This window comes from Mycena indigotica (assembly GCF_014461135.1).
Source record: "Mycena indigotica strain 171206Taipei chromosome Unknown Mind.scaff0011, whole genome shotgun sequence".
Lineage (NCBI taxonomy): Eukaryota > Fungi > Basidiomycota > Agaricomycetes > Agaricales > Mycenaceae > Mycena > Mycena indigotica.
This window is the reverse complement of record NW_023503010.1, coordinates 1939057-1961574: the sequence shown is the minus strand read 5'-3', so window position 1 is coordinate 1961574 and position 22518 is coordinate 1939057. Positions and strand designations below refer to the sequence as shown.

At 50.9% G+C, this 22518-nt stretch overlaps 7 protein-coding genes across 7 annotated transcripts; 4 read left to right on the top strand and 3 right to left on the bottom strand.

Moving 5' to 3' along the window:
• Positions 1–749: 749 nt before the first annotated feature.
• Positions 750–2612, top strand: MIND_01176900 (AA-permease domain-containing protein; the record flags this gene model as incomplete). The annotated part of the gene is made up of 6 exons (XM_037368284.1): positions 750–926; positions 983–1065; positions 1121–1605; positions 1658–1762; positions 1814–2547; positions 2598–2612. The coding sequence occupies 6 exons, from the start codon at positions 750–752 to the stop codon at positions 2610–2612; spliced, it is 1599 nt and encodes a 532-aa protein (XP_037215210.1).
• An 879-nt stretch (positions 2613–3491) lies between these two features.
• On the top strand, positions 3492–5342 carry MIND_01176800 (AA-permease domain-containing protein; the record flags this gene model as incomplete). The annotated part of the gene is made up of 6 exons (XM_037368283.1): positions 3492–3668; positions 3720–3802; positions 3852–4336; positions 4383–4487; positions 4538–5271; positions 5328–5342. The coding sequence occupies 6 exons, from the start codon at positions 3492–3494 to the stop codon at positions 5340–5342; spliced, it is 1599 nt and encodes a 532-aa protein (XP_037215209.1).
• Positions 5343–7752: 2410 nt separating this feature from the next.
• Positions 7753–9712, top strand: MIND_01176700 (uncharacterized protein; the record flags this gene model as incomplete). The annotated part of the gene is made up of 9 exons (XM_037368282.1): positions 7753–7884; positions 7936–8022; positions 8074–8330; positions 8383–8530; positions 8588–8707; positions 8761–9023; positions 9071–9127; positions 9609–9627; positions 9692–9712. 9 exons carry the CDS (start codon positions 7753–7755, stop codon positions 9710–9712), a joined length of 1104 nt encoding a protein of 367 aa, XP_037215208.1.
• Positions 9713–9788: 76 nt separating this feature from the next.
• Positions 9789–14362, bottom strand: MIND_01176600 (Telomerase reverse transcriptase; the record flags this gene model as incomplete). Its single annotated transcript, XM_037368281.1, has 27 exons — positions 14144–14362; positions 14016–14096; positions 13867–13955; positions 13557–13820; positions 13414–13505; positions 13133–13362; positions 12959–13081; positions 12867–12911; positions 12642–12812; positions 12508–12595; positions 12243–12457; positions 12065–12196; positions 11895–12017; positions 11772–11843; positions 11632–11726; positions 11482–11578; positions 11342–11432; positions 11217–11290; positions 11098–11172; positions 10916–11044; positions 10786–10870; positions 10648–10734; positions 10524–10601; positions 10400–10469; positions 10181–10347; positions 10016–10130; positions 9789–9966 (listed from the first exon to the last, which is right to left on the bottom strand). The coding sequence occupies exons 1-27, from the start codon at positions 14354–14356 to the stop codon at positions 9789–9791; spliced, it is 3279 nt and encodes a 1092-aa protein (XP_037215207.1). The 5' UTR covers positions 14357–14362.
• A 736-nt stretch (positions 14363–15098) lies between these two features.
• Positions 15099–16858, bottom strand: MIND_01176500 (Fork-head domain-containing protein; the record flags this gene model as incomplete). Its single annotated transcript, XM_037368280.1, has 3 exons — positions 15099–16028; positions 16075–16593; positions 16655–16858. The coding sequence occupies 3 exons, from the start codon at positions 16856–16858 to the stop codon at positions 15099–15101; spliced, it is 1653 nt and encodes a 550-aa protein (XP_037215206.1).
• A 1662-nt stretch (positions 16859–18520) lies between these two features.
• MIND_01176400 (Protein-L-isoaspartate O-methyltransferase) lies at positions 18521–19579 on the top strand (the record flags this gene model as incomplete). The annotated part of the gene is made up of 7 exons (XM_037368279.1): positions 18521–18694; positions 18745–18812; positions 18866–19073; positions 19118–19244; positions 19295–19329; positions 19376–19489; positions 19538–19579. Exons 1-7 carry the CDS (start codon positions 18587–18589, stop codon positions 19577–19579), a joined length of 702 nt encoding a protein of 233 aa, XP_037215205.1. The 5' UTR covers positions 18521–18586.
• Positions 19580–19774: 195 nt separating this feature from the next.
• Positions 19775–22482, bottom strand: MIND_01176300 (SAP domain-containing protein; the record flags this gene model as incomplete). Its single annotated transcript, XM_037368278.1, has 3 exons — positions 19775–20781; positions 20829–22046; positions 22101–22482. 3 exons carry the CDS (start codon positions 22480–22482, stop codon positions 19775–19777), a joined length of 2607 nt encoding a protein of 868 aa, XP_037215204.1.
• Between the last annotated feature and the right edge of the window lie 36 nt (positions 22483–22518).

The following is a 22518-nucleotide window of genomic DNA, read 5'->3' as shown; positions in this document are numbered from 1 at the left end:
GTTCTTGGTGCTCTGCGCTCCGCGACTGGTGGTGACTTTGTGTTGTAATGAGCTCTCCAGAACGACTGCTTGACACCGGCCTGTATTATAGTAGATTTTCTTGCTTAATTTATCCATGATACCACACTCGTTCTCTATCTCTGGTGTCGACTGGACAATGTTGGATTAGGTTTGTTTTTCAACCAATTTTCAACCTTGCAAGTTGCAACATAACATGATCATGAGTCACCGCGTGACAAGCCTTGATACGTTTTTTTAGCTACCACCAAGTTTGTCGAACTCGATTTATTCGGCGCTGCCTACCCGACTCGAAAACATCGAGCTCTCACTTTCAATGAACCTACTGGCTATCCGCATTCAGCTCCTCGTTTCAGCTTCACTTGAAATTTACAGCAACCGCAGACATACACTCGCGCTCCCGTCTGACTCTCTAGGCGATGCTTCGTGTCTTATTCGTTAAGCGCCGAGATGAAGCCACCACAACAGCTGTCGGGAATGTTGTTTCATAGCTTTGGTCCCACCCGACACCGCGGGCCTAATCGCTGATGTCAACGTCCGTCCCGAAATAACTTTCCGCTGGCTATCTTCTTCCGATTTGCGCTCTCACGTTGAATCTGTCTGCGTTGCCAGATCCAACTATTCCGATCTGCCAGCCCATGCGTACGTATATAAAAAAGCTTCTTCAGGCTCCCACCTTCTCTTCCCTTTCTTCTCTTTCGTTGCGACAACCTTCTGTCTGCGTCCTCGCAATGTCTTCCTCACCTGTTGACATCGAGAAGAAAGCGTCCCACTCGGGAGACAACATCGTCACTGAAGAGGATGTCGGCCCCGCGGGGGATGGCGGCCACATGCACCGCTCGTTGAAAGGTCGCCAGGTGTCCATGATTGCAATTGCTGGTACCATTGGTACAGGCTTGTTCCTGGGGGTATGTCACCATAGCTTCTCTCTCTTCCTCTCAACATCCAGACTTATCAAACCTAGTCTGGCAAAGCTTTGGCGAATGGTGGGCCCGTCGGTGCCCTGTTGGGCTACCTCTTCGTGGGTATACTTGTCGGTTTGATGATGTACGTCCTCAACCTGTTTGAACCTTATCGATGTCTCATACACGTCTGCCTGCAGGTACTCCCTCGGTGAAATGATGGTCTGGGATCCTTCAGCGGGGGGTTTTATCGAGTTTTCGACCCGATATGTCGACCCCGCCATGGGTTTCGCTATGGGCTGGCAATTCTGGTTCCAAGCCGTCATGACTGCGCCTGTCGAAATTGTCGCCGCTTCCATTGTCATCTCATTTTGGGACCACAACGACGACCACAAGGCCATCTATATCGCGGTTATGTTGATTGGTATAATCCTCGTCAATCTCGCCGGCATCAAGTACTTTGGCGAATTCGAGTTCGTCTTTGCCTTCATCAAGATCATCACCGTTATTGGCCTCGTCATTGCCTGTCTTGTCATCGACCTGGGAGGTGCCCCCGACAAGGACCGCCGTGGTTTCCGCTTCTGGAGGGAAGAACCCTTCAACAACCATTTCTTCCAAGTCGAGCCTCCTTCAAAAGCGCGATTCCTTGGATTTTGGGCTGTTCTTACCCAGGCCGCCTTCTCGTGTACGTCTTCTGCCTGTCGTTCTCATGTTGTGTGACTCAACTGTCGTTTTAGATGGTGGCATGGAAGGCCTTGCTATGATATGTCTGGAAGCTGCTAATCCACGGGTGTCTATGCGAACTGCCGTTCGTGCTATTTTCTACCGTATCGTCCTTCTCTGTGAGTTGGTGTTGTTGCCGTCATTCCAGATATGAACTAAGCTGCTTCAAGATGTCTTTGCTATCCTGCTCATCGGGATGTGTCTCAGCCGGAGCGACTCGCATCTTTTACAAGCTAACGCGGAAGGTTCCGGTACTGCGGCTCAGTCGCCCTTCGTCATCATTATCACCAACGCCGGCATTAAAGTCCTACCCCATATCATCAATGCCGTCGTCCTCACCTCTGCTTTCTCTTCGGGCAACGAGTTTTTGTATTCCTCCTCGCGATCGCTCTTCATGCTCGCACAAGAAGGAAAGGCTCCGCGTATTCTGGCCAAAGTCACGAAAAATGGTGTCCCTGTATACTCGCTTGCCGTTTGTTCTTTGTTCGCCTTGCTCGGATTCCTTGCTTGCGGAAAGGAAGGTGCTAATGACGCGTTCAACTGGCTGGGTAACATCACCACTTTGGGCTCCATGATTACCTGGTGTGGTATTGCCATCGCGCACATTCGCTGGTACCGCGCGATGAAGGTTCAGGGCCTGAGCCGCGACGAGCTGCCATTCAAAAGCTGGACCCAACCCTACGGAGCATGGATTGTGCTGATCTCATTCAGCATTATCATCTTCTTCAACGGCTACACGACATTCATGACCAAGCCATTCGACTGGCAGTCGTTCCTCTCCGATTACATCAACATCCCGTTCTTCGTCATCCTCTTCGTTGGCTGGAAGATTGCGAAGCGAAGCAAGTTCGTGTCGTTGGTGGAGATGGACTGCTCGACACACTATGTTGAAGATAGTGTTGTGGTGCGTCATTTTCGTAGCCTTCCATTCTCGATTTCTGACGCCCCTTGTAGTACTCCAAGTACTAATAGACCAACGTTATCCATCGTAGCACGCTGGTTTTCGCATGTCGGGTTACAGGGTACACTAATGTTGTATTTTAATTGGTTTGTTAGTCATGTGGCTTCATCGGATGAAAAAAAATCTTCGCCGTACATGAAATTTGGCCCAAAATCTGGATTAAGTATTGGCATACAAACCGTCCTATGTATAGGATAGAATCAGACTAAGGATAAGGACTCGGATATGCAAGTTATTCTTGTTGGATGCAGAACGAATACATATATAATGACGGTACCTACTACCCATTGGTTTTTTAGTACAATGTCAATCGTTTTCGGCTATGCAAGTATTCAAGTTTGGGCATATTCGGTCGGCCATGTTTGCAACCACACAATCTTGAAATGTCACACATGTCACGCTATCCACAAACGATTTTTCAACCGTCATCATCTTTGCTAAATTTACCGCATTGGCGGCCGATTCAACTCCGGACCATGTTGCACTAGCACTTGCAATGAACAGCTGGCTTCCCGCTCTTCAATCTCTCAATTACTTCCCAGTTTACAGCCTTGAACAAACTCGTAACAGTGTCGCGCTCCCTTACATATTGTCCACTTCGATAGACACCGGGGTGAAGGAACGACAGTCAAGGTCGGGACCGTTGTCTCACAGCTTCTATTCAATGCTGCCTATGCATACCAACACCGACTCCAATCTCTGATGTCAACGTGCTTCCTGGGGTAGCTTTTACGCTATCCTCCTCCGATTCGCGTCTCACTAAAATACACACGGGCCAGATTCAGCGCTGAGATCTACCCGCCCATGCGTGCTTATTTAAAGAGCGTTTTTGTGGCTCCCACCTTCTCTTCCTCTCCCCTCGGCAACCTTTTGTCCCATTCCTCGCAATGTCTTCTTCGCCCGTTGACATCGAGAAGAAAGCGTCCCACTCGGGAGAGAATATCGTTACTGAGGAGGATGTCGTCCCCACCGGAGATGGCGGCCACATGCATCGCTCGTTGAAGGGTCGCCAGGTGTCTATGATTGCCATTGCTGGAACCCTTGGTACGGGTCTTTTTCTGGGGGTACATATGTCTTCGTTGCTGTTCTCCGGGCGCTGAACTTACCGGTCTTAGTCCGGTAAAGCGCTTGCAAATGGCGGTCCTGTCGGGGCTTTGCTGGGGTACCTTTTGGTTGGTGTGCTGGTCGGGCTGATGATGTGCGTAATCGGTCCCATATGACGTGTCGTCAAATGCTTATGAATTTAGGTACTCTCTCGGTGAAATGATGGTATGGGACCCTTCTGCGGGTGGTTTCATCGAATTTTCTTCCCGTTATGTCGATCCAGCTATGGGCTTTGCGATGGGCTGGCAATTCTGGTTTCAAGCGGTGATGACAACCCCCGTAGAAATTGTTGCCGCTTCCATTGTCATCTCGTTCTGGGACCATGCAGAAAACCACAAGGCGCTCTACATCGCAGTCATATTGATTGGGATCATCCTCGTGAACCTTGCTGGTGTCAAGTATTTTGGTGAATTCGAGTTCGTCTTTGCGTTCATCAAGATCATCGCCGTCATCGGTCTCATTATCGCCTGTTTGGTCATCGACCTTGGAGGCGCGCCGGACCGTGACCGTCGCGGTTTTCGCTTCTGGAGGGAAGAACCCTTCAATAACCATTTCTTCCAAGTCGAGCCTCCTTCAAAAGCGCGATTCCTTGGATTTTGGGCTGTCCTTACCCAGGCAGCCTTCTCGTGTATGTCGCTTTTGCTTTCATATCATGTATTCCTAAATCACTTTAGACGGTGGTATGGAGGGTCTAGCGATGATATGCCTGGAGGCTGCTAACCCACGGGTATCCATGCGCACGGCCGTTCGCGCTATTTTCTACCGTATAGTCCTGCTCTGTAAGCTAGTCTCATTGCGTCACTCCCTGTCCGCGCTAAGCTAATTCTAGATGTTTTTGCTATCTTGCTCATCGGCATGTGTCTGAAGCGCAGCGACCAACGGCTGCTCCAAGCCAACCAGGAAGACTCCGGCACTGCTGCTGAGTCTCCGTTCGTCATTATTATTACAAACGCTGGCATCAAAGTCCTCCCTCATATTATCAATGCCGTTGTTTTAACATCTGCATTCTCTTCGGCCAACGAGTTCTTGTACTCGTCTTCACGATCGCTATTCATGCTCGCTCAAGAGGGTAAAGCTCCCCGCATCCTCGCCAAAGTCACGAAAAACGGTGTCCCAGTCTTCGCCCTCGCTGTTTGTGCTTTGTTTGCCCTGCTTGGATTCCTCGCTTGCGGAAAGCAAGGCGCCAATGATGCGTTCAACTGGTTAGCCAACATCACCACTCTAGGCTCCATGATTACCTGGTGTGGTATTGCCGTTGCCCATATCAGGTGGTACCGGGGAATGAGGGTTCAAGGCCTGAGCCGGGATGAACTGCCCTTCAAAAGCTGGACACAGCCCTACGGAGCATGGGTCGTGCTGATTTCATTCAGCATTATCATCTTTTTCAATGGCTACACGACGTTCATGAGCGACCCCTTCGACTGGCGGTCGTTCCTCTCCGACTACATCAACATCCCGTTCTTCGTCATTCTCTATATCGGATGGAAGTTTGTGAAGAGAACCAAGTTCGTGTCGTTGGTGGAGATGGACTGCTCGACACATTATGTCGAGGATAGTGTAGTGGTGCGTGTTCCATTCTGTCTCCTCCTGGGTAACTTGCTGACATGCTCTTTCCCTAGTACTCCAAGTATTGATAGTTCTATGCCTATAATGTGCAGTGGTAATAAACAGATATTTTCCACGAATACCTTGCCTATCGCCTCGTGGGTTGTGGAGCTACCCACGCTGGCCCACGCAATTTAGGCAAGTTCCGACTGTTGCTTGATGGATGGATATCGTCTGGATACCACTATTGACCGCGAGCGACAAAATAGAGTCGACAACCAATCGGGAAAGTTTCTCACTGCCTGAGAACAGTCTAAGGATGAGTAGATTCGATTATGTTCCTTTTCCATTCAAGGCTGTAAGCCACCGAGCTGAACGTACCCGCATTCAAATGGGACTTTTGCTTTGCACTTACTAGTTGCTGAGCTCTCTCTTTTGCGTATGATGCCGGATCAGTCACTGTCACACCGTTACCTTTTTGCGTTCTCATATCGCGTTGAACGCCTACCTCTAGCCTCAGCGACTACATAAATTCAGGACTCGTTGAAAATCTACACCCGCTGCGCACCTTTCAAGATGAATTCGCCGATTCGCCTCGCCCTGACCCCCACTCAGCAAAACAACCATGTTCAGCGTTCATCCCTCCGCGATACCAAGCGCTCCCCTTCAGATACTAGTTACCTCCCCGACTCTGCCACCGCTGCAAACCTTACGCGCACTACCGATCAAGATATCACGCTGTTCTATACACGCCCCTCCGAGAACGACCTCACCGCCTTTGCGTCAACTCCCTCCGGCCTTGGACTTTCAACTACAATAAAGATGACCAATAGTGAAAGCGAACTCCCCATTCCATTAGCTCTCGCGTTAACACAACTTCCGGAAATTCCTGACTGGTACGACGAGATCAACAATGTCGCAGCAACAACTCGACCTCCGTCAACGCGCCTAGCCTGTGATACCCCGTCTCACCCATATGAAACACCACAAAGCGACTATCACTCTCTTGAAGAATATCATCCTGATGCTCTCTGTTGCGAAGATGTCATTCGGGAACTCGAACAGACTGCCGAGCAAGCCCATGTCTACAACGTCTCTCAATCTTCCAAGATCAGCAGCGTGGTTGCATTTGGCTTTCCATCTCCTGGATTCACCGCTGTTGCTGGCAAACACAAGGTCAACTCGGCTGAACTGTTAACACTCTCGCCTCGTCGCCACTACCGGCTGAAACGACGCTCGTATTCGCTTGATTCGGCGGATCGACGAAGGGCTGTAGAGTTCGTGAGTCGGATTCGATTGTTCTTTTGATTACGGCATGCACTTATTGCGGGAAATGAAGGCATTCCAATCCGATGCAGGCCTTGGCGTTGGACTCGACTCGCCCTTCTGCCTTACCCAAGAAGTCTTTCCAGACCATATGACTCCTTCCAGTAGCGACACCCAACTTCATGCCCTGCACGCCCACCCAGACATTCTTGTTTCACCGGAAATCATCTCCACTCCACCTATCCTCAACGACAGTGGTCGTGAACGTCGTCAAGATGCATTGTCAGTTTGGAGACCCAGAGCACCTCCACTAGCCCCAACTTCTACTCCAGCGAATGACATTGTCGAACAACAGGATTGGGACGACATTCGCAGCGCCAGCATGCCGTTCCCATCGACCGCATCTCTCTATGCATTACCGATGTCTGCCTCTTGGCCAGCCGCCAACCCTTCTTCTTCTACCTGTGGCGGCGGGAGATCGCACATTCGGCCACGCCAGAAGCAACGGCAAGGACGGAAGTGGACGATGGAGGAGCAAATTACTCTTGCGGTATTGGCAGCGATGGATGCTCGAGATAAGAGTGGGGAGTCCATTAGCAATAGGACTGCAAGCGATTTGAATTCGGAGTCCAAGAAGGGGAAGCGTGGGTTATTCCGAATATTGCGTACGATTTGGCGGAAGCAAGCGACCTTGAGGCAGCCGGAATGATTCGAATTTTATATGCAAGACATTGCAAGTCCTGTTTTCCCCCCACGCTTACCATATATGTAGCTAGAAGTATTTGTCATGTAGGTACTATTTGCGACGGACTCGATCGACAAAAACCATGCTTGAGACTCATAAGATTTTTAACTGGCGCCTCCCCCCTTCAATTTTAACTTGGGCTGGACCACAGCCTGAGTAACGTCCCAGTCTCGAAGCTTCGTCCGAAGAATCTTCGGCCGCGATAAAGTATGTACTTACGTTCAGGACTGGAATCTAATCAGCCCCAGCCGCTAAGCGCGACATTCAATTGATGTGTGATGGTACGCGTGATGGCCTGGTGCTTGCTCACGAACCACACGGCTTGCTCTCTCCCCCCTCTCCGTCTCCCTCATACTCCTTATTCCCTCCATCTTCCTCCCTCTTCCACGATTTGAAGACTCAGGTTTCCACGTAGCTGTGCTTTTCCTCTCCTGCTATCAGTGCTTGGCCGCGGAGACAACCCGACGTCCAACGTAAAAACCTCGGCAATGGGAGCGTGTATGTCATCGCCTGAGGACGGAGGCGGGATCGCCCTGGTCACAGAGCGAGACAGGCAACTTCACCGTCAGGCGGAGAAGGACCTGAAGGAGGCCAAAGCAAGAATGGCTACCCAGGTCAAGGTGTGTACATGCTTGGCTTGTCCCCAAACATCGTTGAACCCCCATAATCAGGTGCTGCTGCTTGGTTCTGGCGACTCTGGCAAGAGCACGATCCTCAAGCAGATGCGGCTCATCCATTCGCGTCCCTTCAATGCTCATGTCTGACACCCGTTGTTACTTTTTTTTCTCGGTGCCTTACTCGCTTGACAGGAGAAAGAGTCGTACCGCCAACTTGTGTTTGATAACATGACGCGTGGGCTCAAGTACATTATCGAGGTCCTCCCAGATCTCGACTTAGTACCGCCTGAAGACTTGGCGGACGACATTGCCCTTATCGAGGGCGCCGTCGATGTTGGCGACGGGGAGGTGTTTCCCCCTGAATTTATGCAACCGTTGCAGAGGTTGTGGGATGCAGAGGTTGTGAGGGAAGCCTGGAGGAGGGGCAACGAGGCCGCGTTACCGGAAAAGTCAGTTGATTGTTCCAGTCCCTCTGTCTCGAAGCTGAACAGGTGTTGTCAGTCTGCAATACTTTTTCTCTGACCTCCCGCGATTTTTCGACCCAGCGTACGTTCCCACCGAACAAGACATTGTACACACACGAGCGCGGACAATTGGAATAACGGAGACAACTTTCAAGCTCAGAGAGCATGAGATGCTTATGGTCGACGTAAGCTTATGACCAATGTCCTTCTACTGATTTGTTTCTCACTATAAGCGCTTGCAGGTTGGCGGGCAGAAATCAGAACGACGGAAATGGATCCACTGCTTCCAGGATGTCACCTCCATTCTTTTCCTCGTCAGTCTCAGCGGGTATGATCAATGCCTCGTCGAAGACCGGGATGCGGTATGTCTATTATACTCTCGACCTAGCCTGGACCCTCCATAACTCTTGTGCAGAACCAAATGCAAGACGCGATGACTATATGGGACTCCATCTGCCATTCACAGTGGTTCAAACAGACAAGCATCATCCTGTTCCTAAACAAAGACGACCTGTTTCAACAGAAGATCAAGACCAGTCCTATTCGGACCTTCTTCCCCGACTTTGACGGCGAGGAGGGCAACGCGATTGCGGGTCGAGAATACTTCAAGAAGCGCTTTGGACGACTGGCCCAGAAGGCGGGCAGGACAAGTGACCGACAGCGCGAAGTGTATATCCAGTAAGTTGCTCTCTGAAACTGGGGTGAGCCTTGACTAACTGGCTCAGCACGACGACTGCGACGGATACGGAGCTCCTGCGGGTTGTCATGGCTGCCGTCGAAGAGTGAGTGTTGCTTTCTTGTTAACTTTTTGCCCCATCCCTTTGCCTCAATTTCCTATTTCTCCCTTTCTTTTCGTGTTGTTATGCCAATACTCAACCTCGTCGCCGCTTGCAGTATCATCGTCCGGGGCAACTTGCAAGGCGCGGGGTTGATCTAGGCCTGCCGCTTGCCTGCTTACCCATCATCCTTTCCCCTTCACTGCGCATAGAATCGCAACACACGTTGTAACACCAGTCATATCACGCACTCCCCCAAAAACGCTAACTGCGTGTTAATTCGTCCTTCGCCAGTACATACTATCGCATATTCCCTTCGACTTCATTTATCACCTTTCGCTTTCGCTTTTTCTTCTTTTTCTTTCTCTTTCCGTGTTCCACCAGTTCTCACCAATATTTTTATCCTATCTATTCTGCCCTGCCCTCAATCCAATTTGGCTGTTGCATTCTGGTTCCTCCCTTGGTCAATCTTTGCCATCGTTTACAGCACGATCGTCGCCAACAGCGTATGTGTTCCCTTTGCCCTGTTCAATCCACGCACAACACGAAATACCAACATGCTTCCGCCAGATCCGCGCATTCCTGTTATGAAGTGGTTTCCGACGGGAGAGCTTGAGGCTCTTCCGCATTAATTTTAATGTTAATCCCGCCCGAGGGAAGCCGTTCGTTACTCGTGGTCGAAATGCCGCAAAAATTGGCCATAACGGACTGTTGTTAATTTTCGGAATCGACGAGCGTATCGCTGGCCACGGGGAGTAGCGTTGTACGCCTTCAATCTCTTAATTACCTCCGCGTAACGTGTGGGTCTCTTCGAAAGGATCGCATGGAACGCTTGACTGCCAAGCCTGGGGCAAATAAGTACCTTTTTAATGTGATCGGGACGTGAATGCATACCATGTGAGGACGGATTTATCGACATTCGCCCTCCCGCCGTGCCGTGCAGCGAGTGTGGTGGCCGACTTGTTGGTTATGGAGTGGTAACAGTAATTGATCATCTGCCGGATCGTTTCTGAACGTGTTGTTTGTGATGAACATATGGGTGACAGAAGATGAGTGTACCCCAGAGGAAGCGCGCATGCTTGCGGGTGTCGAGACCCCAGCCGCGCAGATAGAAGTGCATCTTGAGTGCACAGAGAAGGAAGTTCTCGTAGATGTTGGCGTAGACGACGTGCTCGGTGTTCAATCTGATGTCGTTGTAGATGATATGGCATCGGTTCTTGGCCAACCTGACAAGAGCGACTGAGCACGGAGAACTCCGGGGACACGACGACGACGAACTGGAGCATCTTGTACCGAAAGGTGGCCCCCGGAGTGGCTCCGCGACCGATCGTCAACGTATTGCTTAAATCTGCACGGATTCAGCTCCAAAAACCCATCGGTTGTGGGAGAGAATTTCAAGTACCCATGCCTGAATACCGGGCATATTCCACCGACACAGTGAGGTGTTTTGTATCGATCAACAGCCCGCACCAAGGAAAATCTAGTATCATCAGCCGGAGAGCTGGGCAGATAGACAATGAACCCACATCTGTAGTGTTCTTGGAGTATACCTTCGACGTCAAAGTTCGTGACGGTCTTGTCTGCCGAGATGAAGCAGCCATATTCGGGATGTCCTAGAACACAGTTTATCTGGCCTGGCCGTCTATGAAGGCTGGTATCCACACCTTTGTTCATCGTATCGAGAAACCCGCGCGCTTTGGCTTTATCGGTGCTCACAAAGAGGTAATCGTCCGTTTGGCGGATCAGCATCTATTCCCACATGAGAGTGAGGAGATATGCAGGGGGTGAACCCACCGAATATGGGTCGTCGGTGAACATGCTAAACCGCTTTTCCAGATCACCGTAGAAAAAGGCGCAGAGCAAGCTGGAAAGAACGGAACCCTGTGGAATGCCAATCGTCTGGCGGTGATAGTCTGCCCCAATCTGCAGTCAAGCACTGGTTATTCCTAGCATGGCAATAACGAACATCAACTTACTTTCACGATGTTTTCTGTAATGTGTTGTTCGAGAAGGTGCAGAACATCCGCCTTGTCCGTGAGCTTGGGGCGGACCTGCCAGGATGAGCGCTCGAAAGTTATAGACTCGACAATCGTACTTCATCCACAAAAATGGTGCTGTGCAGTACACCGGCCAGCTTAGTGGCGGTTTGAAGAAAGTCGAGATCGTCTTCTGTACCAGATCATTAAAACAGGACAGGGGATCTGAAAGGAAACATGGCACCTGCGCCGGCAGAGGCTCTCATTAAGAAGGCCCGCCTCACTTTGCCCGCTTCTGATGTAACCTTGGCATATCGTTGAACAGTATAGTTGTCCTATGGAATGTCACTTGCGAAAGACGAAATGAATGATGAAAGTAAGTACCTTCGAAAGAAGGGCACGCAGGATTTCAATCAACTTGGTCTGAGGAATGGTGTCGAAGCAGGCTTGAACATCGACCTTGACAAAATAGAGTTTAGGTCTTAGACTGCGGTTTAGCCTCATCTCGGATCCAAAGATGAACAGGGGACACACAAGCGTTTGGGCAGCCGTTTTTTGAACTCTTTCAACTTCGAATAAACCTCGTTGATATTGAAGATCGAGGCGCCAACAAGCTCCCTCCGCACGTCCTAGCACCAGTCATTTCTCATCAAGTCACGGGGGGAGACACCAACACGTTCGTAGTTGAGTATTCGGAAACAGGCTTGCAACGTCTGGTTGATGGAGGTCTGAATCACGTGACCACGCTTCACAAAAAGTTACTAAATCGGCAAGTCAGAGTGAACAGCTTGACCAACCTCATTTGTGATCTTTTGTTTCCTTTTGAGGTTTGTGATCGGCCGTACTCCAGCTTCCTTTGGTAAAAGTCGAACGAAAGAATACCCAAGAGTGCGATTTTGAAGGATTGCCTCTGCTTCATCCTGAAGCAAGTGTAAGTCGACCCTTTCTTGTGAGCGTTGCAGCCCACATTGGAGATCTTCTGATATGTCGCGCTGGTCAAGCTTTTGATCAACGGCGCGCACATAAAGGCCCAATCATCTTGGCGGAAGTAGAGGACATGGTTCCGCAATGCGGAAGACTCAGTCACATAGAAAGTTGTCTGGATCGTGTTACTTTCAGGAGAGCTGCGGAGGGGCGGGACCAACCTTCAAGAGCGGCATTAGAAACGAATCGAAGTACCAGAAGATAAACTCTTCGAGGATTTCGCGACGTTTGAGGGAGTCGGTAACCGGGACGCGCTTCTGATTCAATCCTGGACCTGGCGGCATCAGCCAATCACACGCCGAGGTGCTGAAGCCCTGCAGGATGTTGTGGAGGGATAGCGTTTCATAACGACGACACGATATGAACGTTTTCACTTCTAGTTGTTGCTCATCAGTTCAGATCGCCGCAACAGAGAAAAGCGTGCACTTTTCATAACATGAAGAAAATTGGTGTGCGATCCCCAGAAGGAGGTCGGAAATACAACCTTCGTGACGAGCATGACATATCGAAATACCTGCACAACATATGGGCGTTGGTTAATGGCCAAAAACTGGGCTTACAGATTTATGGCTACATGCTATCTCTGCGAGATGGGGTTTCAGCGTGGCTTGCTTTTTCGCTTGTGTCAGCCCAATGGGAGCGATAGTATTGCCATCAGTATCATAGGATGCATCAAGATTGTACTCGGGTTGTGAACGCGGAAGTGACGAGGTACGATCTGCTAAAAACGCCTATGTACGAAGCATCACAAAATAGTCAACGAGTGGCCCAGAGCTATCACGTACCAGGATGTCTTGCTTTGTAAATCCTTTTTTATGAAGCTTCCTCGCCTGTAGGCAGTGTTGAATGACTGCAAAATAGTGAAAGCGGTGCATACCTCGGATGGGCAAGCTAAGTCGCGGAGTTGCCAGTATTGGCATTTCCCATGTCTCCAAATCACTTTTTCGAGTAGTGGAACCGCTTCTTTGAGTCGCTTAGGAGTTTTGCATGGTCCTAACGCCTGCGTAAATAGCACGTTAACACGATTAGCATGAAATTTCAGTTGACGCACTGTAATATGGTGATCACGGTTACTGAAGTCGGGAAGAGTAGTTGACTGTGACTCGAATCCGAATGGACTTTCCAGGCCATATTGACGCGGGAAGACGTATTTGGATAAACGACGAGCTGCTTTCATCTGATCAGTCCGGTTCGGCATTCCGGCCCGGTCGGTTTCGTCATCATTCGGATCGAGCTCCTGTGCATTATTCGGCGGCCTGAACTTCAGTTTGTTCAAAATGTCTAGACAGAGCGTCACGGATAGAATGCAACAAAAAAACGAGGAAGGCGTACGTGAAGGTGGCAAACCATTAGTGCGACCATTCTCCATCACACGTCCATAAAATAGTCGGTTGCGAACCAAAATAACTGTGGATGCAGAACGTCTGCTTTATTAGGTGAATAAGTTGACTTCTAGGCTATTGCGATACGCGTACTCTTGGATGTGCGATCTCGACTGTCTCTTGGCGGCCGTTCCATCGTTCAGTTTAACGCGTTTTGCGGGACCAGCTACATCGTCTGATGTTGCGGAGTAGGTGCGTTTAGGAGGGCGAGCAGGAAGGCCGTCGGTGAAGAGACTCAAGTTGTCCAGACGGTGAACCGTGATCGGCACGCCAACGAGCTGGCAAAAGCAATCATTGGGCAATGCGACAAAGATGCAGGTGCGTGTCAGGAGATGCATCATCGCGTCTGTCCCAATTCTGAAATCCGTCAGAAAATCTTGGCGTAGAGCCCATGGCTACTAACTGTTGGTGCAACAGCTCCCATTCTGGGGCCTGGAGCGCTGTCACGTTGGTGTTCGCGACAACATTTCGAGCTTCTTTACCATCCACATTCTACGCCGGAAATGCGGTGAGCAAGAGCGTGATGGACGTGAGCATCTTCGGGCTGCGTACCAGAATATAGCCTTGAGCAAGGATATTGCGGCATTTCTTCCGGCCAACGCTCAGCAACTTGACAATCGCACTCTGAATGACCTGGTCAAAGATTGATATGATGCCAATTTCCCATATTAGACACACACTGAGTCCATGCCCACGTCGGGTGGTATATGTGGGAGGCGCGGCGGGTCGTCGCTCGCAGTGTGGCAAACAACAGATGTGGCCAGAAGAGTTGTGTACGGCGGATAGTCGACCGAGCTGGGGGTAACATCCAATATGTCGGTGAGATAGAGTCCTAAGGACTTCACTGTGCTGTAGTACTTGCCCAGCAACTTCCGGCTGATGTGTCCTGGCATGAAGGCATGAAGAGAACTGTGTCACGTCACGCGACCGTGACGATGGTGTACATATTACGTAATGCTAATATGCTCCCCAGTGCTACTCCAAGGATCGTTCATCCGACGAGCTACACTATAGCAGAGCTGCATCTTCGTACTTCCTTTGCCCGAGAAAGAACAATAATCTCGATCGGCGGCCCGGGGTATTTGGCATCAGCTCGACGAAAGGACTCTAAAACGGATGTTGTGTTCTGTTTGCGGTACTCGTCGTGGACGTGGGTATGACGGAGAACCCCGCCGGCTTCTACTTCTTTAGTTCCATGAGAAGATGGGTCTCAAAGCAAATGTTTCTGCGAGAAAGGTTAGCTTAAACGATAGAAAGTAGGAAAAAAAAAACCTGAGGTGGTGGATGAGGCCTTGATATTGCAAGCTGCTTCATGCTCTCGGGCCAACTGAAAGGCACACTGCTAGGGCGAAAGCGAAAGCGTCCAAGGCTTGCGGTCTTTCCATGGAAATTTCAGGAGGCGATCAAAGAAGTCGAACACGGTCACGGAATCACGACATCTGTCTTTCGCGCATGCACGAGATTTGGACATATAAAATACGTAAAAACACAGAATACCAGACCAGACAATACAAAATTTTCTAATCAAGGGGAGATGTGGTTCGTATACAAAACATGAGTGTGTCGTGTTGTGTCATGGAGATTCCCGATACAGATAAAAGGAGAGGCTGTAGTTCTCTAAGATACAAAGGTTAATCAAGCGTCGTCAGGTTCCAACTTGACGATTTGGGGGGTATCGCTCGCTGGAGGAGGCGGAGGGGGAGGTGGGTAGGAAAAGGACTCCTGCGGTGGCGGCGCGTTTGATGGGGAGGCGGTAGCTGAGTGAGATGCATCCTCTATTCGTCGCATGGCTTCAGCTGAAAGCGCCTCCAGTCCTGGCGCACTAATCATTCGGCCCTTTCCCTTGTCTTTTGCACGAGCAGAGGAGGGAGAAGGAGTGGATTTCGCTCCTCTCCGACTTGGTGATGGGCTCGCAGCTGCGAATCGGTGGCTTCGTGGACGCATAACACGACCACCTATAGTTGGTGGCGGTGGTGGTGGTGCGCGTACTCTTGGTCGATAGGGAGCATCGGTTGCCTCTTCACTCTCGACATCCGATTCGCTACCATCGTCTTGTTCCATTTCGTCGTCGTCTTCTTCTTGTGCAAGGCTTGGTCTATCGACCTGCATTTCTTCGGGCTCAGGATCAAGCTCATCCTCTTCTTCTTCTAATTGATCTTCGTCATCATCTTCGGACTCAACGTCCATTTCGACGTCTTCCGGCTCTTTCTTGACTGGTCGTAGCCTCGGGACGACGAGTCTTCCTAAATTGGAGTTGGCCATCCGTCGACCTGGACTTGAGATTGGGCCGTGATGCAGCATTTGTGCTGGCACCGCGCCAGGTCCAGAGGTGACGTTTCGCGTGACACCATATGGAATCTGGACAGTTGTAGACGCACGCGTGCTCTGAATAGCAGAAACCATCGTGCCCGTTGTTTTGTCGTGTTTGCGACGCTTTCGGGGCCGCTTGTGTCCCTCCCCACCAGAGAGGTCAAGTTCCCAATAGCAACCTTTGCCCATTTGCTTGGCATCGCGTGGTACTTTGCGGAATACTTTGTTCAATGAAAGATTGTGCCGCACCGAGTTCTGATTATGGAGTTCATATTCGCTTCAGGAAATGAAATTAACGCACCTTCCAAGCATCGTCCATTTGGTGCTCGTGGAACCACGCGAACCGATTGACCAGGGACTCGCAAATACCTTGCAGAGTCAACTTCTTCTTCGGATCACCATGAATTGCGAGCTTGATTAACGTGGGGAGGGATGCAAAGGGTTTCTGTCCGTCGGGAGGGTCTGCGATGGCCCAAAGATCGACATTGACGCTCGGGGCGAGACATAATTGTCGACGTAGATAATCTTCGTCAGCCTCGACACGTGAGCGGGGGTATAATGAAAGCGGCGGTGCATTGGGATGCGGGTGGATGTAAACTCCGGCGGGGGGATGTGGAGACGGTGCGATGTACTGGTAATTGGGTGGAGGTGGTGGGGGATGAGAATAGATGAAATTTTCGCCAATTCGCGTTGGAGGAGGATCGTCTGAGCGACTCGGGCCAGCGATAGGCTGGCGAGGAGATGCAGGGGAAAAGGTTGATGGGGTACTTGGGCTGGGGCTGGAAACCTCAGCTTGCTGCTGCCTGGCACGTTCTTCGTCCTGAGTATTCCATCGTAAGCAAGATCGTGGAAGGCAAAGCAAAAGACTAGTTGACACACACCGAGTTGAGTATGTTTTGGAGATAGAACGGGCCAGTGAGCTTGCGACGGGATGTTGGAGAAGAGTCTGACAAGGCGTCACCACCGCCACTGTGACTACTGGCCGCGCTATGGCTCGAGCCAGGTCGTTCTGCCACTTCTGCCTCAGCCATCTCAGTCTCTGCTGGACGGGAGGCCTCGACGGTGGGTGAGGTGTCCTCGTCCATGGGGGAAAGAAGAAGAGCTGGAATGATGAATTCTCATCACAAAAAACGCCGGTTGATGATCACACGCCCACTGACTTTGCAAGTGCTTCTCTCTATTGTGGGGTTCCTTGTTGGTCGCCAACCAGTAAGAATCCGCCATCTGAATAACAATTGGCTCCGCATCGATGTCGCACACAACAGCTTGCGCGCCAAACTCTCGGTGATTACTAAAATTAAAGAGGGTCCACGGCATCTGATGGAGCCGCCAGTGTGGACCCACGATGCCTTCTGCCGTCGGAACACGTTCCTCGACTTCTCAATGCGATGAAATACATCGAGTCACTGTCTCGACTTGTCCTAGACGGTAAAAGCTACAATCTAGCTATCCCTTGCAAAAGCGGATGTAACGGCAAATACCTCCGTCAAAGACTCAAAAGCTGTTTCCTGTCTTTATCTGCCTGATTCTCATCGACGACAGTTGAAGCCAAATCGTATGTTGGCCGTCGGCGATCCACCTGACTGTGTCGCTTGTTTCCGTTCATGGCACAATGTCAGCTCGAGCCCTTTCGTCCACTCCGCCGATGTTCAAATAAAGCAACCTCGAGAACTCACACGCAATTAACGAGGGAAATTTAAAGCATTAGGTACAACCGTACCATCAACGCACAAGACGCAATTTTTTTCGCTCCACAAGTAGGATGGACTGGTGTCCTTTGCCTAGTACTTCCCCGCTTCCACCTCCTTCGAAATCCCAGCACCATTCAAGAGCGGCGATTAGCCAGAAGAAACAGAAGATCGAAGACCTTTACCCGGATCGGTCTGGTGAGGAACGCCGCCGATTCGTTGTGAAATTCCAATTCGTAATCGCACTTTGATAGACATGGGATTCTGGCCCACCTTTGTCCTTGGATTGGAAGCATCGTTCTTTGGTATGCTTTCAACGCGTCTCGATACAAAGACAAACACAGCCCCAGCAAGACGACAAAAGACCCATCGCCGTTGGCATGAGGATATGGAAACAACATGCGTTTGTACTTCTTATTGTTTGATGCCCTTCTGAATAAGTTTTGCCAGCAAGCAAACACTGGCGTCAAGAGCAAGCACTGGCGATCCGAGTTGCCGCAAGACTGACTATACGTGAGAGTAACCAATAGGCTCAGTACGCTGTTGATAGGTTTTCGTGGCTTTCAAGAGCAGGATGAGCTATGAATCTCGTCATCCAAAATCTAGCTGGGTTTGTTACTAAACTTAAAGTTGAAATGAGAGTGGTCGAGTGAGCCTCAGCGTTCATTGACAGTCGGCAGGCTGAAATTAGTCCAAGCTGAGTACTCCGGAGGACGGTTTCGACCTAGTTAAAACCCAGACGCCTACACTTGCATCCTTGAAGCAGCACAAGAAGTATTTGGTCTGGAAGTAAAAGGTGTCACGCATCACGCGCGGGTTGTGGATCGAGGTCCACCCTTTTAGGGGTAATATCATCAAATGGTGTCATGCACTACTCACTCGAGGTGAACTTGATGTTTTGTACTTGATAAATAGCATTATCATGATTCTCCCTTCCGCTGAAATACTACGGAGAGGTCACTCCATCTATGGGCAAAGTCTACTCACTGCTAGACTCACCAAACGGCTTTCACCGCTGGTGTCACGATCAAGGTCACGTTTGATTGACTTGTCAATGTGTGCGAGATCTGTGCCTCTCCCTCATCGTCATCGTTCTTGGAACTCAAAGTTGAAGTCGAAACGAACATGGCCTGGCGTTGCAGCGGAAAAACCAATGTCGAACTGGTCGATAACCTCATCAAGTCCCAGATCCTGCAAATTTCCAGTGAGGCGTCTCTCCTGCGAATCTCCCAAGTCGGTCCTGGCAAAGTAGCGACATTCTCTGCGACATAACATGTGTTTAGGCTATGAAGGCCGTTGACCGGGCCCATTTTGTGCAAAACACCGCGGACGCCTATCTTGATTCGCCCCAGTTGCGTCGTTTGTATGCCAGGGTAGAAGTGAGCTCTCAATTCGGAGTATCAGGGCTATCGGGCACGGGGCGACCATCAGCGCCCCACACATGCACGCTTATGCTGTCGACCATTTACTCCCGTTTTTACGGCCAGGATCTCGAGTGCTCGATGTGGGGAGTGGGTCCGGGTATCTAGCAGCGGTACTGCACCATCTGGTGACCACATATGCTGCCTCCGGCCCTACAGATCAATCTGCAACTGCGACAGCTACGGGAAAGGTCAGCTTGATAAAAGAGGATATGGTCTTACTAATATATAACAGGTTGTGGGCATTGACCATATCCCAGAACTGGTTGACTGGTCGCTTGCTAATCTACGAAAAGACGAGCGGAGTCGACGAGCAGTCGAGCAGCAAGAGATTCAGATGATATCGGGCGACGGGCGTCTCGGTTTGCAACTCATTTTGATTTTGCACTAGACAGTGACCCACGTTGGACAGGTTATCCGAATGAGGGCCCATATGACGCGATCCACGTTGGTGCTGCTGCCCCCCGCCATTCCTGAACTGTTGATTGATCAGCTGGCAACACCTGGTCGGATGTTCATTCCCGTTGGAACGTTATCACAGCACATCTACCAAGTCGATAAGGACGCCAACGGCAATGTCACCAAAACCAAAATCATGGCAGTAAATGTATAGCTTTCATCCGTCAAGTAGTTTCCAGAACTGACCTAAAAATAGTATGTACCTCTGACTGATCGAGACAAGCAAACACCCTGGTGAGGTCGGTGCCAGGGTTCATATATACTACCACTGGATGTAACATCTTCAATTGATTAGCGACAAGCTTTTCATTGTTACACACTGTTACATTGTTACAAAACGAGGAGCAGAGATTATCAAGAAAAAAGACAAGAAAAATATACTTCGATAAGGGTAGATAATGCAGAAGAGAAGCCATCAACGTTGCATCAACACTCAAGCGTCCACCGCCATCGCATTCACGTTTTTCACATTGCTCCGTCTCCTCGCATAATATTCGCTCTGCCTCGCCCGGCGTTTGGCATCCATGTTGACGGGACCCAGCCCGCTCACCTGGTTCTTCATGCCTCCCAGGCTTCCCCGTTGCACCTTCGCTCCAAGACTCGATCGCGTCCTGGGGGCAATCGGACCCAAACTCTTCCGCGCCGACGCTTGCGAGGAAGTAGAAGCGATTGAAGACCCGGAAGCAACGCGTTGGGACGCAAGCTTGGCTATGACGCGGGACCGCGAGATACGCGGTTTTCGAGCAGCAAGTGTAACTTTGCCTTTGCCCAGTTTGGGGGCAGACGGCCTTCCTTCGGTGTTGGTAATCGGATCCAACACGCTGGTGCTCTGTTCCGCCACAGAGGGCAGACTCTCTGGCGCAGGTGACAGGGACGGTGATGCAGTGGCGCGTTTGGCTAATGAGCTTGCTGTCGGAGCCAGGAGTCGAGACGAAGAAGACGATGATCGGGCTTTCCGAGACGAATCGGCATTTGAAGATAGACTACCGCGAGTACCAAGTGACCCGGCCTGTAATGAAGACCGAGTCGAGCGTGTTCCAACTGAAGAAGCACCGGCGACAGAAGAATTGCGAGTCCGAGTTGAAGAAACAGTGGTAGTTGTGGATTTGGTTGTCCCGACAAATGCTGGAGGAAGGGGAGAGCGAGCACGGCTTGCAGAGGTACTGCGGGAGCTGGTGGCCGTAGCCATGCTGCGAACAGACGGAGCCCGGAGACTTTTCGCATCTGTGGTGGTAGCGGTCACGTGGATGGGTGGAGCCACTGATATTCTACTAGGCCCAGCTGTAGGCTGAGCGGATGGAGGTTTGATTGCTGGCGGCTTATTCACCACTGGCGCAGGAGCCGGTTTCTTTGCGCCGCCTCCCCAGACACCTGAAACGAACTTTGCTGCCCCTGAAAGGAATCCAAATCGACCACGTTGTACCCCGGGCTTTGGCTTGACTGCTGAAGGATGAGCTAGAGCACAGCGAGACGTTAAACAGACTTACCAAGCACTCCAGCTCCACTAACGCGACCACTCTTACGCCTAACACCTCCTGCAGCAGCACTACTGCGTCGTCTGGCACGAAGAACCTCTTTTTTCTTCCGGAGCGCTTCTTCTTCTGCCGCCCTTCTCTTCTCTTCCTTAGTAGCTTCCTCGCCATTGGTACGCGCCTCGTCAACACGAACACGCTTCCCGCGTCCTTCTTCCCCATCAGCACTGGGCTTCATGCTCGTTGCACTGGATTTGCGTTTCAGATTTTCCCTCCTTGCTGCAGTGTCCACAATACTCTCCATCTTGCTTTCCATCCTCTCGTGCACCTTGTCGAAACGGCCGGCGGGCTTCGTGATCCCGCTCTTCTTCGCACTGCCAGGCAGTGGGCGGATCTCTCTGGGCGGAATTACGGGCGGCGCTTCTCCGCCAAATGCACGACGATTCAGCTCTTCTAGCACATCAGCCTCGATTTGTGCTGTTCTGGCCGCATCTGGACTGGGCATCTTGAAATTGAATGGCACAGGTTGTGGCGACGGCGACCCAAACACAAACGGCGCAGTAGTGCGTGGTGGGGTGGCATCAAATGCACCAGGCATTGGCGCGTCCACTTCCTCGATGGCGAATGCAGGGTTGATGCGACGGTCAGCTTCGAGACTTATGCGTCGCTCGACAGCATCCTCTGGTGGAGAGACCGGGAGAGCGGGGTAGAGGGAAACGGGAAAGGCGGGTGTGGTGTCGCCAGGACTTCCCATGTCAAGGTCAAAGGTAGTTTTGAAGGGCTTCAGGATGGGTGTATCCCCAGCTGGAGGAAGTGTAGATGCAAAACTGGAACCCCCACCAGGATTGGAAACGAGGCGCAGAGTAGTTGTAGGTCCTTGTTTGCTGGGAGTGCGTGGAGCGAGGCCAAGACTCAGGCGTGCATTTATTGGAGCAGGCATTCCTGGACGAAGGGAGTGACCTGGCAGTGGCGCGGTCCCGAGGCTAGGATTAAGGTGTGCTTGAACAACAGCCGGGTCGGCGGTGTCGAATGTGAAGTGGTCGGTTTGGAGGTCGTTCACAGATGCAAGGGGTAAAGAGTCGTATGGAATAGAGTTCTTCATCAACTCGTCGTTTGAGGGTGGCAGAGGAAAGGACGAGATGAGCTTTGTTTGTGAGGAGACGGTAGAGGTGGTGGCGTGGCGTTTTAGCCCCAAAGAGGAGGCAAAAGCACGAATGGAAGAACCAACTGTCGCTGACAATGGCTTTAGTCCCAAGCAAGAGAATATAAAGAGATATCAAAACGCACTCTTAGAGCCGGTGCTGCCTGTTCCAAATTCGCTTGTAAGGGTCGAGCTACTCTTGAGCGAGGTCAGGGTGCCTTGTGAGCTCGAACTGTCTTCGTCTTCCTCAATAATGCTGTCCATAACGATCTCCCATTGAGAGCTGGGCCTAGGCCGCTTGTCCTCCTGCATCTCAACGCCGGCCTCCTCATTCTGCTCGCTTCGAAGGGCTACGCTAAGAGGATTATCGTTGGGAAGTGTCAATGCATGGTTCTTGAGCCGCTCGACAAGGTCTACGTTCTTTCCGTTGGCCTTGAGCTGATGGACTTTGCATAGTTTGACTAGTTGATCCCGCTTTAACGAGTGGAGGGCGGGAGAGTTAAATAGGATCTCGGTGGTGGTCGACATCCAAATCAACAACCACGGTCAACAAGAAAAGCGATC